At 47.8% G+C, this 16,377-nt stretch overlaps 1 protein-coding gene and 1 long non-coding RNA gene across 18 annotated transcripts in view; one reads left to right on the forward strand and one right to left on the reverse strand.

Annotated features, from left to right (window-relative positions):
* LOC105831332 (collagen alpha chain CG42342) overlaps positions 1-7,502 on the reverse strand; it is a 149,531-nt gene extending 142,029 nt beyond the window's left edge. For 10 of the 16 annotated variants that reach the window (XM_036289326.1, XM_012671382.3, XM_036289325.1 and 7 more), the window contains exon 1: positions 6,118-7,501. In XM_036289326.1, coding sequence (XP_036145219.1) covers positions 6,118-6,487 — 370 coding nt within the window. In that variant the 5' untranslated portion in view covers positions 6,488-7,501. Of the gene's footprint in view, positions 1-6,117 lie in introns of all 16 variants that reach the window. The other 6 variants (XM_036289324.1, XM_036289328.1, XM_036289330.1 and 3 more) reach the window with 3 other exon arrangements.
* A 103-nt stretch (positions 7,503-7,605) lies between these two features.
* Positions 7,606-16,377, forward strand: part of LOC118646433 — a 35,627-nt gene continuing 26,855 nt past the window's right edge. For both annotated transcript variants that reach the window (XR_004964011.1, XR_004964010.1), the window contains exons 1-2: positions 7,606-8,081; positions 8,149-8,304. This is a non-coding gene — a long non-coding RNA (uncharacterized LOC118646433). The remainder of the gene's footprint in view (positions 8,082-8,148; positions 8,305-16,377) is intronic.

Genomic DNA, 16,377 nt, shown 5'->3' on the forward strand with positions numbered 1-16,377 from the left:
GAACGTTGGACGACTCCGTGCGTTGCCCTATCCCCCCCCCCCCCGTAAGACACAATGGAGGTGGAATTAACTCCGCGCGCGTCTCTCGCCTCCGCCTTACCCGAAGGAAACATAATTCCACGTCGCGTTTTCTATGATAAACGGTCCGAAGATCTCCGGTCAGCGAGATACTGCAAGTTTAATTTCTATTAGGGTAAGCTACAGGAAGACGTCCATATTCCTGGTGGCTGACTGCCTGGCTGGTGCATGCTACCTGTACACTGCCTGAGACAATGCATCATTCTCCTCCTTCCCGCGCATCTACCGAGAGATAGATGGCAATTTGGTTGAAAGTGGAGAGAGAGAGAGGAGGGAGAGAGTGGAAGCGCATGCATGGACCGAGCGGCATGAACCGGAGTAGGCGTTTCATCGAATGTAGTTTGCGAGCGACCATCAATTTCTCCGGGACATCCGAGAACGAGCGATCGGCTAATCGACCTTGATCTTTCTACGTGCAATCCACGTTAGATCTCCTCGCTCCACTTCGCCCTCCCCCCCCCCCCCCGTGACGACGTACGACATCGCGCATCGATTATGTAACGTATACGTTAGGGGAAATTCCGATGTTCGTGATGTATATTGATATAGTATCTATATATATACTCTTGCCTGCACTCACGAATACTTACCGTATTCCGAGCATCTCGAGTCAAGTTATTTCGGGGTATTAAGCGAAGGCTTATTAGGTAGGAGAGAGAGAGAGAGAGGCTGTGTATTAATAATAAAATACTGATAACTTTTCCATTATAAGCGATTAAAGTTTCCAACGATTTCGATGCGATCGCGTTTGCAGAATCACCCTCTCCCTCTTCTCCGCCGATTAATTCCTCATAAATTATTTTCGCGTCCGCGGAATTCAGCATGCAACCGGGTAACCGAGACATTCGATACCCAGAAATTATAAAAAGTCATGAAACAGCGAAAGAAACGGGCATCAAATTTCGATGCCAATTGGCGATGCATTATTCGTCGATTTTATGTGTAAGATGAAGCCTCTCCTTCTCCCTCCTGGCCGCCCGACTGTCGAGGAAGGATTATCGTACCCGCACAAATTCCGCCTTTCACTTCCATTTGTCGAGCGATGCGCCTTTTAATGGGCCGTATTGATTCTTAATGGAAAAAAAAAGGATCTCGAATGGTAAAGGGTTACGCCCGGTGCTGTGTAATGAAGTACAGAAACCAAAAATTCCCGGGATGCAACATGATCGCTCTCGATTCCTCGGCGCGGCTACGCGGGACAAAGCGCGCGGTGTGTTCGCTCTAACGATTCTATTCCCCTCTATTCAACATTCTTTCGAGCGTACGGGCTGCATACGAAGGTAATCTATCTGTGGAATAGCTTTCGATTCGATTTCAAATGGAGCGAATTAACGGCAGATCCCCCGACTACGCGTACTGTCGTTCGCGGGGGTGAAAGAGAGAGAGAGAGAGAGAGAGAGAGAGAAGTCCTCGGACGCCCATCGATTTCCCCGAGGCGTGGAAAAACGCCCGGATATAACGAGAAGTATGCGGCGTCGCGTTCGTTCGGAACCACCACGTCGTTTCTTACCGACGCGCGACGGTGCCCTTTTCACCGGAGAGGGAGGATTCGTCCTCTCGCATCTTCTTCCCCTCGTCGCCTATTCGTCCTGACGATTCGATCGCGATGGCACCCGACCACGCGTCGTTTGTCACACGGTCAATCGCATTACACCAGCTTTCACCCCGCCGATAGCACGGGGCAACGTAAGTGGCCAACAGCGATTTCCGAGTGGAATCGGCGATAAGCGAGTGTGCGGCCTCCGAGAGAGGTGCGCCCCGCGGGTCCGATTGCGTTACGTAAAAACCGACGCGACGCTCTCGTCGTACGGGACAATTAACGATACTTGTAACTGTGCCGAACACGTCGTTCCGCTCCGATATATCGCGCGCGACACACCGCGATAAAATTTCCATGACAGAAGACCTGTTTTTTTCTGGTCGGGGAAAAAAAGTAAGACAGGCGTCATTTCTCACAGTTTTCGAAACGAGCCAATTCGACGTTCGCGCTGCCGCTGCGTTAAAATTACACCACATGACGGGAACGCGCACAAAAAAGTCGAGCGGCAAAAAACAGACCTGATGCTCTGTGGGGAATGCCACTTCGACTCGCGATGGTATTTCACGCGACCGAAATTGCATGCGTTTTACATGCGAAAAGAGGTATAGAGAGAGAGAGAGAGAGAGAGAGAGAGAGAGAGAGATTCCCAATGGCAAAAAATATATCGCGTCTCCAAGGTAGCTCGCGCTCTCGACGGGAGGAGTCGATGGCGCGTCGTCGTCGCATTTCCCGCGTCTCTCTCGCGCGAATAAAATATAAATAGATCTTCGTTTCGAGGAAATTTCGCGTCCTCGAAGTTCGGCGATTCCCAACGACCGTTTCGCGCATCAGAATTTGCGATTCTACGAGAGAGAGAGAGAGAGAGAGAGAGAGAAGAGCGAGAGTAGGTTCGCCTTCGGTTCGCCCGAGTTCTCCGCACGTAGAGGGGCCGAAAGGGAGGAGGGATACGATAGATACGGACGCCCTCCGTCACGAGCTACGAGGGAGAAGGCAAAGATTTATGATGCCGGTGCGTCAGCTCGCACGTCTCAATTTCGGGACGCCGTCGCGAGAGTCAACCCTGAGTTTGGCTCTCCCTCTCTCTCTCTCTCTCTCTCTCTCTCTCTCTCTCTCTCTCTCTCTCTCTCTCTCTCTCTCTCTCTCTCTCTCTCTCTCTCTCCCTTTGTTGCTCGTTGTGCCGTGGACGCGCGATAAGGGAAAGGTACGGGGCTACCGACAGAACAAGGAAAAAAAAAAGAGGAAGAAAATAAAGGAGAGAAGAGGGAGAGTCGGACGAGAGATAGCGGCGGGCGGACTGCGAGCGGGAACGAAGCGCGGAATTAATCCGGTCGGCAGTTCCCCTGCTCCTCCTCCACCCCTCCTCCACTACTGTATACGCGCTTCCGTTTCCGTCCCGACCGTACTTCGCCGGAAAATAGTTCCTACCTCGGACGCTGAGAGAGAGAGAGAGAGAGAGAGAAAGAGAGACCGACGTCCGACAATGGAGTAATTATTGCAATTAGCGAGCTACCTACTCCGCGAATGCTTTTTCGTCTGCGCGGCTGTGGGCGAAAGGACCAGCGAGGGGGGGGGGGGGAGGGAGAGGAGAAATAAAGGTGGTCGATACCTCTCCGACAGTTGAAAATCGCGAATCTCGCGGAGAGGATGAATCGCTATATCGCAAAATGACTCTTAATGATCCTCGGTGGCTAACATCATCGTTTGCACCATGCAGACTCGCCGCGAGCCACGAAGGGCTGAAGTTGCATTTTATAATCGTAAATTTCGCCTTCCCGCCAGTTCGATGATTTCGCGATGGTTTGCAGGTTTCTAAAACACAGGGGTTTTCCACGAATTTCCGGCTGCTCTTTCGTTATAAAGCAAACCGCTAGCAGCTAGGGGAGAGGGGCGAGGGAAGAAGGAGGATGCGGTGTCTTCTCTCCCGTGTAAAATTTCGGCGATTAAACGTTGTTTTGCGTGTCTAACGCGGGGGAAAAAAATACAATGTATTATTGAGAAAGAAAGGCGCTTTGTTTTCGCTATTATAAAAATATGCGAGACATTTTTATATCAATATTTACCCATGCATTAATTCGTTGCTATCAAATATTCGTGGCGCGTGTAAACACGTAGATTGCTCCGAAACGCGGGTATTTATAATAAAATAAATATTTGTTTTATTACTTTTTTTTTTTTCAACGTCGCCCTGCACAACCGACGATGCGTATGCGATGTTATTATCGTGATGCGGGTAGCACGGCGCGATTACCGTAACAGCTATTGAGCTCCTCGAGCCAAGAGGATTGCGACGACTAGATGAAAGCTGCAATGAAGCAATCGCGCGACAGTCTTAATGACAGGAAGAGGCCCCGCATATACAAAGCCTCGATTTCACCGAGTCAACACGACGGACGAGCTTTTTTTTTCCCCTCCTTTCTTTCTTCGGCTGTGTTCATTAGCCGAGTGACGACACGCGATGTACGCGACGATCGTCACGTGTCATCGCGCGAATGGAATGTCGAGGCAGGAATGCAGGAAGGAGCGCCTTCGCTGTACTCTTTCCTCAAAGTGCACGAGTTGACATTTGCTCCCTTCTCTCTCGGCACTCGACCGGAATGAATGAATAAACGACGCGAGTGCATAACTCGAAATCATCGTGCGCGATGACCCAGAATCTATCTCCTTCTATTCTCGCGACGGCGAATTCTCCTTTTCATATTTTATTCTAACGCGCGTTTCGGTAGGTCGCGAGGTGACTCCGTCCGCGGCTTCTTCTGGCAGGGTTGCGGCTTTTGCGTTTTGCCCTTTTGCTACTTTGCTCACGGCATGAATAAGAGTCGGGAGAAAGAGAGAGAGAAAGAGGGGGAGGGAGGGAAGCAAGCAAGCCGCGGAGCGTAAAGCAGGAGAGTTTGCGGAGAGAATCGCTCGGTGCAGAACGGAGTTTCAAACAGAAGACGCGACGGGCAAAGCTCTGCGGCGCAACGCTTTGCGCTTTGCGCAAAATGCGATGTGTGAGACGCGACGTCGAGTGGGCAAAATGGAATTACCGTGTCTAGCGCGGTAATAAAAATGTAAATGCACGATATACGATATCAAGAGGTCGGGAGGGGGACAAAGGGATAATGTTTTTTTTTTTCTACAGTCGGCTAATTCGCAACGTTCGCGGGGCAATTTGATAACAAAGTAGCTTTCCACCCGCTCCGGCTTGATTCAGAGAAACTACGTAATATGTAATTTCCTGACTCTTTAGAACCTCTTTCTCGTCGCGATCAAAAGGGATAAGTAGCGCGAGACGCCGTCAGAGCGCGGTATTTCGCGGATGTAACCCGCGAATCTCGATTCCGTTAATCGTGAAAAACGTTGCGTGTCTCTTTTTTTCATCGGTACAATAAAAAAGTTGATTTTAGTGCTGGAAAAAAAAACAGGAGAGCGTAACGTTTACGAGTTACGCTCTGTCTTTTCGACGAACCGGGAAGGGAGGAGCTTACGCGACGACACCCCTTTTTCGCGAGGTGTTCGCGAGAAACTCGATTTACGACGATCGCAAAAGTTCCCCTCGCTCTATCCTCTTTACACGGTGGGAGGGGAAGGAAACAGATTTTCGACGTCTACAGTACAGGGATTCTTGGGAACAAGAGTTCTTTCCGACGTGACGTCGGATTCGCCGGTAACGAACACGCGGACACCTCGCGTTACCGTAATTGCAGGAGTCGCTGTAAATTATTTATATGTAGCGATTAACATTTCACTGACGCGTCAATTCGTCGATACCATCATCGGGCATTCTCACGCTCAACCGAATGAAATAACGTATAACTGAATGAAGAAATTATGATAATTCGCGGGGCGATATCTCGACGTTTGGACGTAACATCGAACAACAATTCATTTTCGGGGGGAAACAGTCGCTGCTGATTTAGAAATTTCGCGCCTCTTCGCGAGGATGCGCGTTGCGCAATTAATTCGTTCGCATTATTTTCAGGTAAGCGACGCGTGAAATTCCAGACGCCATTATCTATTTTAATTATTTCCCTTGGAAAATGATTATTTAATTTCAAAATTGTATATATATATATATTTACAACAACATGCAACTCGCGGCAATTAAAAAAAAGACACGTATTTGTAATTGAATTAATTTTAGAAATTAATTCAAAAATTTCTCTACTAGATTACGCAGTGTTGCAACGACTCACTGCATCGAGATCCCGTAAAACCATTCGTAATTACGTTAATTACTCACGTCAAAAATTAATCAGCATTTCGTACGAGCGTACGTCGATCAGTGATCGGTAAATCCGCTATGTCAGTCGCCATCAGTAAAGGCCATTGCACGTACATTTCCGTAATCGTAATCGTAAGATTTCGACCAATCATATTGCTCAAATCAGTAACCGAGTTAACCAATCGTATTGCTCAATTTTTTGCAATTACGACTACGGAAACGTGAAATGGCCTCGAGATGCCAACAGCGCGAACAAAAGAAAAAAAGATTCAATGCGACGGGAGGTGGCACTTACCTGGAGGACAGTTGCACTCGGAGATGTCACGTTTGGGCCTGAAGACCGCGCCGGGCTCGAGCCGTTGTTGCGTCTGCAGCATCTCCGTCTTGACCCTCTGCACGAGAACGTCGACCGAGAGCGGGGACTCCTGCACGATCCGTAGGCGCGACTCGAGGCTCGCGATCCTGGCCTCGAGGCCGAGCTCGCGGTAGAAGAGCACACCGGACACGGCGAAACTGGCCAGACAGAGGGCGCAGAGTGCCCAATTGAGGCCGGCGGTCCCCGCGTCGCGGAACTTACGCGGCATCGACGCCTCCAGGCAGGACGGCGACGACGAGCTGGTGCCCTTGCTGCCGCCCGTTCCCGGGCTCGACGGCTCGTTCTTCATCGCTGTCGCTGTCTCGTGCTGCGGTCGTCGGGACAGGCACGCACGCACGCACGCACGCACGCACGCACGCACGCACGACTACCGAGCCCCGGGCTCCGGTTACGAGCGCTTGACGAGCGTCCCTAAGCGGCGCCGCGACGCGTCATAACCCAACGCGTTGCGTTGCACGTCGATACACCGTCGCGACGGACTTTCGCGTGGAGGGACGGTTGATAGTAAATACAGCGGCGGCGGCGGCGGCGGCGGCGGCGGCGGCGGCGGCGGCGACCGCGATGGCGATGCTCTTACCCGACCGAGCGGTAACGGCGTCGGCGACGACCTTCCGTTACAGACGTCGCGGCGTCATCGTCCATCCGGAGAAACGCATCCTCGCCCTCCGCTCGCCCCCCTTGGAATAACGTTGACGACTTGCTCCCGCCGCCGATTTACCACTCCGATTTCGACGCTCCGATCTCCGCGACGCAAAACGCGACCAATGACGACACGCGCGGTGCTGCTGCACGCGCGCGCGCGCGCGCGCACGTTTCGTATGAAGTTTGCCGCGCGCGTTCCTTCCGCGGTTATGCGCTATACCGTCGCGGACCCGCGCACTTTTTCACACACCGGACGATGACAACGACGGGCGTCGGTCGTCACCTCGTGCCGCTGCTCCCGCTGCTTTCCTTCCTCTTCCCTTCCGTACGGCTTGCTGTCGCCGTCTTCCTTCTCCCTTCGCCGACGCGAACGGGACGAGAACGCGCCGTCCACCGACGGCAAACTTCACGGCGGTCGCTCGAAGAAAGAACAAGATTTTCGACAGTGACAAAAGAGCAGAGAAAGAGACAGAGAGAGAGAGAGAGAGAGAAAGAAAGAGAGAGAGAAAGAGAGGACGAGGCGCCGGCGACGAGTGCCGCGTGACAAAACGAAACGCTAGCTCTACTACGCGTTCTCGGACCTCGGCAGCACGTCGCCGTTACGAGGGAGAAAAGCACGGGGCAGCGCGCACACGTAGCGCACGGTGTAACATTCGCGGTACGACTGGATGTGGTGGGGCGACACTGCGCCGCGAGAGGACAGAGGGTTCGTCGGTTCGGCCGCGCTCGGCCGTACTCGGGCCGCCTCGGCGGCGCGGCGCGTCGCGCGCGCCTCGCTCGCCGCGCAACCACTTCGCTCTAACGGCCCGCCGAACGTGCACGCGCGTACACGCACCGACCGACGTAAACGGCAACCGTTCGACCAGCGTGGAAAAACTGGCCGCTTCCATTCCGCACGCACTCCCGCGTTTCATTTTGCGGAGCAGCACTCGCCACCTCCGTTTTTTCGCCGGCCCCAAAGCGAGATTCGACAATGCGCGAAGGGAGAACGAGTGAGAAGCAAGAACACGGAAGAGAAAGAGAGAGAGGAGGAAATAGACATGAAATGCGCCTCTTTCAGTTCCTCATCCCACATTTATCTCCGTTCATGTCCATTATCCACTCGGATTACACACCGGAGGATTCCGCTTTCGTACGCACGTAAACGGCTTTAACATCGGGAGATTGTTTTTTGTCCCGTACGCCCGTCAGCCAGTTCCACGAATATGATGCATTCCCCTATCTTCATTGTTGACACTCAGGTACCTAACCTATGTTTTCTTATATGCTTGCATATTTAGCGTTCGTGACATTCATGCGTCTTCGTAGATATTTACTTTTCTTATAGGTTATACGGAATGAGCAAAAAGTGTCCGACTAAAATACAAAATGTCTCGAAAACAAGACGGTTGAGAAAAAGATGTCATACGGAAAAAGATGTTATACGCAACATTTCTGAAGGAGAGGAGGGAAGGGCAAACGATGGTAAATTAATTTTTTACGTCTATTTTTCAACGTTATACAACAATCATCATTTTTCTAATTATATAATTTTTTTGCGTACTAAGATTTCTCTAATTATTCTGCTTGTAAAAATATTAAGGTAATGTTATCGAAAAATTAACGATAGTTTAGAAAATATTGCATGTATTTTATTTTTGTATATATACTTCGACATAAAGTATAAAATATTTCGCAAACTGTTAATTTTTTGACAACTCTATCTTGAAACTTTTATATACAGAATAATTAGAAGATTAGATCGTAAAAAGTGATATATTCTAATATCTCGTTTTCGAGATATTTTACCAGTCTGATAAATTTTTAGGTCTCTCTCTATATGTATATTAATATGTTATTATATGTTGTGGAAAAGGTTTTTTATTCTTTTCAAATATATTACAAAATTTTTTTCTAGGAATAAGTTTGAATACTATTAAAATATATTTTTATATTATCTTAAATTTTTATTTCTAAAAATGGCATCGACTATAATAGTGTCGTAATTTTTGAAAAACACAGACTAATAATGAATAATAATAAAAGTCTTATTATTACTTCTAAAAGATTTTCTCTTTTAATATATATATTTTTTTATGAGGGAATCATTATTATGTAAAAACGAAGAAAAATGCACGAATTTTTAGATACATATTTAAAGATATTCCTTTTAGAGAGAAATCGTTTTTGCAGTCGTTCATAATAATATTCATAATAATATTCCTTATTAAAGTCATTAGTATTTTAAAGAGCATTTAATATTATCTCGGGGAAAAATTTTAAAACCAAGTTATAATGTTAATGTTTGCAAAGAGTTTTACTCCTTAGTGTCTAGTTAATGAAATTAACTAGAGATACCGTGTATTTTCGTAAACGTACTTTTCTAGATTAAAAATATCTTAATGTAGTAAGTTTTTGAATATTTTTGCGCATTGAAATTCTTCACGAGATTAAAAGTGAAAATATCAAGGAACTTCGGTATGAAACTAACACGGCAATTTGAATTAGCGAGAACATCAACTTACATCGAAATCGACGTTTGGAAGTTAATTATTAAATAAAAAGTCAGCAAATAAAAATCTCCCTCTCTCTTTCTCTCGCATTTGAGTGCAGAATACAGAATCAGCTTCTAAATCGTACTCTCGATTCAATAGGATAGAATTATTGCCAATTTATCTTCTTCCGTTGTTCGCCGTCTCGATATGGAACGGTACGATGAATTAGAAATGTATGCAACCGCTTATAGTCTTTGTACAGTCTCGACTTCGATCGCGCAAATTCTAAATAAGGAACAGGGTCTCGAGCGACGGTCTCTATCCCGCGAGTTTTATCGAATCAGAGTGTTTACCTTCTTATGCAGGATCCCCTGAAAGGAAAGATAAACCAGCCCGCGCGACGAAAAGAGTGCTTCATGCATTCATTTAACTCGCCCGTCGACGAAACTACAACTCTGAAATGACAACGTTCCTTCACAACCAAATTCTCTACTCTCTATAACTCTACGAAATTTTAATTGAAACATTTTTATCGTTGTTGGATTTTTTTTTTACGGAATGTTCTTTTCGATATATTTCATTGTAAACGATAAATTTTTTGTACACGGCGGGTACACGTGATTTCGCTATGCGTTTACACATCTTGTGCCATTAAAAGTGAGATTTTTTTTTTTTTTTACTGTCAAAGAATAATATTAAACTCACATTTCATCGCACGGGAGTAACCTCATCTCGAAAACGATATTTGTTTTGACAGTCTTCGAGTGGAGGGTCGCGAACGGAGCGGCGGACGGTCCGGATCTGTGAGCTCGGTTTCATATTATTGTAATATCTCTCTCCAACTCTTTCAATGCTGGAACACACAGCTGACGCTCTTTCGACATTGTCTGACATCTTTACGGGCATTTCCCATCTCGTTTCAGAACTGACGTTTTGTTCGACCGCATTATTAGAGAGATCGCGGAGATAAACTCTGAAGTTTTGAAATATTGAGCTTTACAAGTTTTCTTGCCCCTCGTAAATACAATAACGGAACATCTCCCATCCCGTCGTTCCCGAGTTGCGGGTAAAAAACAAAAAGGAGTGTTCCCTCGCTCCCGTTTCTACCTCACGGTGCATCTTTTTCAATTCGTTTACGGCGCGTCTATCGCTGCCGGACAATTGGTACGTCCTGCCTCGCGACAGGATAATATTCTCCCGGCACTTAGTCCTTTAGTAACTATTAATTAGAGACGGTACATGAATGAGGTAGCACACGATGCCTTGGGCCACGACCATGCGAATTCCCGGCCACGCTCGCTTCGTACGTTCAGGTCCGTCGCCCTTGTGAGCTCCTTGCGCATGCAGAAGCTTAATTCGTTTAATTCGAACGCGAGGGTATTTCGCACTGTGGGTCCTCCTCGCAGTATCTTCCCCGAGACCTCGGGCGGTCGTTTAATTCAAGCGCGTATAAATCGGCGGTGTAACGAAGCTGTTATTCAGGCGAGCGTTATACAAGAGAGAGAGAGAGAGAGAGAGAGAGAGAACCTTACACACGCAAAGTCCTTGACACGTAAAATACTTTACATACTTCAGGCATACGTACCATTTAGACTTACACTTTTTATTCGTTCCGCCGCGTGTAATGCGGGACATTGACCTGTTCTACTTTTGTTGTGCCGCTTCATAATCAGTTAACGCGGTTGTCTCTCCTTCTCCGTGCGCACAGGTACTCGTGCTCGTATCAATTCGAACTCGTACCCGCGGTAACAGCGAACATTAAGTATCCCGAAATCCGGGCGGCTATCCAAGATTACCTATAGGGCTATTCGGTGCCGTCTGAGGTTGCACCGCCGCCACCGCCGCACAGTGGGCCAGAATTGACTTTTTTCGTTCAAAATGGTCTAGAGACCTCAATATTTAACCAAATAGAACAAATTTTTTTTTTAATTACTCGTAAAAAGGTACCAAAAAAGACTGTCTGAGCCGATTTTTAACCAATTTCATCCCTCAGGGCATACAACCCCATATTCTCATTGAATAATACAAAATACCATTACGTGATAATGACAACACATAAAACGGTAACTTTTACCTGCAAAACCTCACGTATGGACTCAGTGACATCAAAACAATACAAACTTACATTACAACAATGACTGCATGACTTCATGACTTTATGTAATCGAAATAAAAAATATAATAAATTATACTTATAACTTAGTACGACTTGAATCAGCTACACTTAGGATGAAAAATGTACCTAGAATGTGCTACGAGGAGGCTTCGAGTTTACATTCCATGGGGTTTTGTTTTTTTTTCTTTTTGCAAATTTAATTTTTTTATTTTTGTAAATTTTTTTGTTTTTGAATTAATACTGAATTTTGAATTAATACAAGTCCAGTAGATCCTGTGCTTTCGGATCAATATTTTTAGGCTTTTTGTGCCATTGAATTCTTAAACTTGCTATATAAGGATCCGAGGAAACAAATAACTTTTTTATGAGGTCTTCAGAGATCAAGATACATACATGAAGATACATATGGAGAGTAAACATTAAGCAATCTTTATTATTCTATTACAAGTTAAAAATGCAAAGTTATCTTAATTTGAAAACTGATGTACAAATCAAAACAAAAAATTAAAATACAAAAAACATAAAAAATTAATTAAAGATTTTTGAATCAAAATTAATTTAAAAAATTTTTTTAATTACAAAAATGTAAAAAATTAAAATTACAAACAAACCAAAAACCATGGAATGTAAACTGGAAGCCTTCTCGTGGTACATTCTGGGTACACTTTTCATCTCAAGTGTAGCTGATTCGAGTCGTACTAAGCTACAAGTATAATTTATTATACTTTTTATTTTGATTACATAAAATCATGAAGTCATGCAGTCATTGCTGTAATGTGAGTTTGTATTGTTTCGATGTCACTGAGCTCATACGTGAGGTTTTGCAGGTAAAAGTTACCGCTTTATGTGTTGCCATTATCAATGAGAATATAAGGTTGTATGCCCTGAGGGATGAAATTAATTGAAAATCGGCTCAGACAGTCTTCTTTGGTACCTTTTCACGAGTAATTTAAAAAAAAATTTGTTTTATTTGGTTAAATATTGAGGTCTCTAGACCATTTTGAACGAAAAAAGCCAATTCTAGCCCACTGTGCGCCGCCACCACCATCACCACCACCACCGCTGGCAGCAATTACCAGACACCCTGTATCAGGGAACATTGATCGGCGGAATCGATCGTATCCCCGCCGTTGTGTACATACGTACACGGCGAGGCGGATACGAGTACGACCCCTCACTGCCACTACCACCCAATCGGCTGGCTAGGCAGAGGAAGTGATTATAGACTACATCCTGGAGCGCTCGCCCCGTGCACGCTCGCTAAATCGAATCGAATCGAATGCCGGCCGGGCCGGCCGGCCGGCGTGTGCGAGGAAATCGGCGTCGCGAGAGGCGAATCGATACGGCACGAGGGCCGGTGATTCCGCTATTTGTACGAATGTCCACCGCGGTAATCGTTATCGATGGGCGTCAGTCAACGTCGTGTCAGAACGAGTGCTCGTCACTTAGACGTGAAGAGCGCGGCCGTGCGCTTCCGGTTATTAATTGAATGCGCGCGCGAGCCTAAATCACGCGGATAAAACCGATTAAAGGAGCAGCAACGACATATCCCGGCGCGAAAATTACGCTAAATCGTCGAAGAGATAAAGGGGAGAGAGATCTCGTGTGATATACGCGCTTTCCGAAATTGTAAAAGCTAATGCAAGAAAAATATGTAAAGGACAGAAACGACAGAGAGGAAGACACCGATACCGCGCGAACGTTTGGAAAAGTTATTCAGCCTTGAAAATATTTCATTCCACGCGAACGGAAAAAGGAAACATTGTAATTAGAATAAATTAAGAACGTTATAATTATCAATATCAGAGACGTATATGCTGGATACGCTGAAAGAAGAGTTTTCGAGGAGGTCTCGTAATGCGTCCAATTAATCCTGCTAATTGACATGCAGCCGTCGAGATAAGTCCTTGTCAGAGCGAACATCTTTTATACGACCGTAACGCGAGTCCCATCGGCGCGAGAGGCGGAGGAGAAAGAGAAAGGCATTTGTGCGCCCGGGAAAGAAAGCGCCGCGGCGGCGGCGGCGGCACGTTTTCGACGCACTGCACGCGCCGCATTCCAATCTCCTATCGTCGTCTCACCGAATTCACTCGGGGTCGGGAGGGGGGAGGGGGTGACACACCCTCCTGCTCCTCGACGTGCTCGTCCCTCATTTTCCCAGACATCGGCGCGATCGTCGGTGCCGTCGTCGTTCCGCGGATAAGGACATTCCTCCCGACGACGACGTCGATACGTCTCTTCGTGTGCGCGTCGCCGCCGCCGCCGCCGCCGTCGCTGCTGTAACACACTTGCTTACACACGCACTTAATGCCTCCAGCATGCTTCTTTTATCTCGCGCGACCGGACCAGCGGTCTTAAGTACGGACAAATTGCTCGAGCGGCGGAGTCATCCTCTTACCGCTCTCTCGCCGCGCTAATCTCTGGATTTCCGAAACGTCTCGTACACGACTCCTCGACAGGAAACAGCCGGCGAACATGGAATTCCTTGGCCCTCTCCCATTAATTCCCATCTCTTACTTCCCCGACTGCTCTCCTGGCTTCTGCCTTCTTATCTCTCGCCTCTTGTATTTTATTTCATTTTATTTTTTTCCCTCCCCCTCCCTCCCCCCCCACAGCTCTCCTGCTCTATCTCTCTGTTTCTAAAGTCCGCGCCAGATTACACACAACGGAGATGGGAATCGGCATCGCGTTTGCGCGATGGAAATTGCGGCAGTGCATCGTGATGCGAAAGTAGACAAATATTTCCCCGTTTATTTGCACTACGTGCGAGAGAGAGTTGTTAAAACATTGAATCAGCGAAATCAATCACTCGCTAAGGAAACATGTAGATAACATGTAGATTACGCGTTCGCTCCGCATGCCCTTCCGTTTTGCATTCAGGACCGTGATCTTTCCGGTTGTGCGCTCTAACGAGCGGCATTATGACCCGTGGTAATGGGCAATTCACGATGCCCACCCCACGTGACGCGTGAAGATCGGGGTGAAATCAGGGGTGAAAAACCTCGGCGTCGGGCGGCACGCAATAAAAATAACGTTATCGTTGAGAGTCGCTGTGGTACGCGCGTTTTTCGTATGGGCGGGGGAAAGGGGGGAGAGAGAGCGGGTGCCGCCAGCAGCGTGCGCCGCGCGCGATTAAAAAATCATCGCGGCCGATGCCCTCTTCACGGCACGCTGGTCATCGCGTTGCATGGGGCGCGGTACGTGTGTATACCAGTTGCATTATGTCGCGCGCGCGTTCGCTCTCCCGCCTGCACAGGAAGCGAGGCGCAGCCGGTGACGACCTGCCCGCGCTTCCGCGCCGCTCGCTCGCTCGCTCGTGCCCCTCGCGCGGACGACGGAAGCGCCGCGGTAGGGAAGGGGGGGAGGGGGAGGGAGGACGCGCAACGACGGAAGGGATGATCGAGGGGAACAGGGTAGCGACGCGCGGGGAAAGCGGACACGTTCGTCGCGCTGAAGTGGTCTCTCATTTCGGGGGCGGGGGGAGGGGGGAAGAGGTGAATCCCGAATCCAACCCCCGTGAGGGTGTCTGCACGTGCCGAGAGAGCGCGAGGGTGGTCGGCGCGGGGAATGGAGTCAATGCGCAGTTTGTATTCCGCTCGGCAGAAAAGACTCGTTCGTTACACACCGTAGAAGGCCGACGCACTCGCCGAAACTCAATCCTCGTCGCCGACCTCCGCGTCGTCGTCGTCGTCGTCGGATTCACCCTCCCGCCTCCGGCTTTATATTCATGACGACGAGCGCAGAGAAATACGAACTGCAAGCGCGATGTATTAATTTCCCGTTAGAATCGCGACGATCTCTGTGACCCGCCGTTTCACCCAGCTTCTCCTTTTTCATCGCCATTACCAGTATTATCTGTGATTCCCCTTTATTATTCACTTATCCGTTATCTTCGGAGATATCGCGATGGTACTCGGAATCTCGGCGCTGTGGTTCACCGGGGTGGAAGAAATATTCGCTGGGAGCGCTAAATGATTTTCGCTGCGCGACCGTTTACAGAGATCGCCGCGCGATCGCCGGGAACAAATATCCCCTTCGAAAATCAGTGACAAACACAGATCGCCGCGTGTTTGCGGCGTTTTATCGGAATTCTCTCCCTTCGTTATTTAACACGGTCGTTTGGTTGTCATTTTACAACGTTGCGGGCGTTAAACGTCGGGCACGCGCGCCTCACGATTGGTTGCCCCGGCGTATCGGAGGGACAATTCCCCTCCCCCCTTTTTTTTCTTTTTTTTCCCCCCGTCGTTTTTCACTCGCTCCTCAGCCAATGGGCCGCGGGGCGGGAAATAAAATACGTACGACAACGAAATATACGCACATCGCCGTGCGAGACGGGATCGCACAAAGGCGGGGAAACGGGATTTCTCGATCGCTTCATTTGATTTTACGACGACCACGACGACCACGTCGATCGCCACGTCGATTGCGGGATCTGACGACGCGGTATCATGAGTGCCCGAGAGTAAATGCAATTTCGTGTTTGATAGCCGAGTTTTCCGCGAGTCAGCACCAGCCAGCGTAATCCTTTCGACGGCGGACGTGGTGATAAAATGATGAAAGAACAGACGGACGGAAAAATGTTTTATTAAATAACCTTTTCAAAATAAAAAGAGAGAGAGGGAGAATTACAACAAAGATTTTTGCATACGATGTGTTTTCGATCTCTGGTTTTCAATTACACTGTTGCACTTTTAGCATTTCACGTTCGGTTTTGATAAAAGGACTTAACAAGAGACATTTTTATTCTCGAAAATATATGTATCCGCACGAAAATGACTACGTTTTAAATTTATTGCTTTTTGACGCGCGAATATGTAAAAATACATTTGCGTTCGATTACGGATGAAGCTGCAACGTATGCGCGAAGTGACGCGCTCCATCCATTTATACAAAGTTTAAAAGTATGAAAAATAAACTCTGCGCGAATATACGCGACGTGTTAAGAGC

The sequence above is a fragment of the Monomorium pharaonis genome, chromosome 7, assembly GCF_013373865.1.
Source record: "Monomorium pharaonis isolate MP-MQ-018 chromosome 7, ASM1337386v2, whole genome shotgun sequence".
Lineage (NCBI taxonomy): Eukaryota > Metazoa > Arthropoda > Insecta > Hymenoptera > Formicidae > Monomorium > Monomorium pharaonis.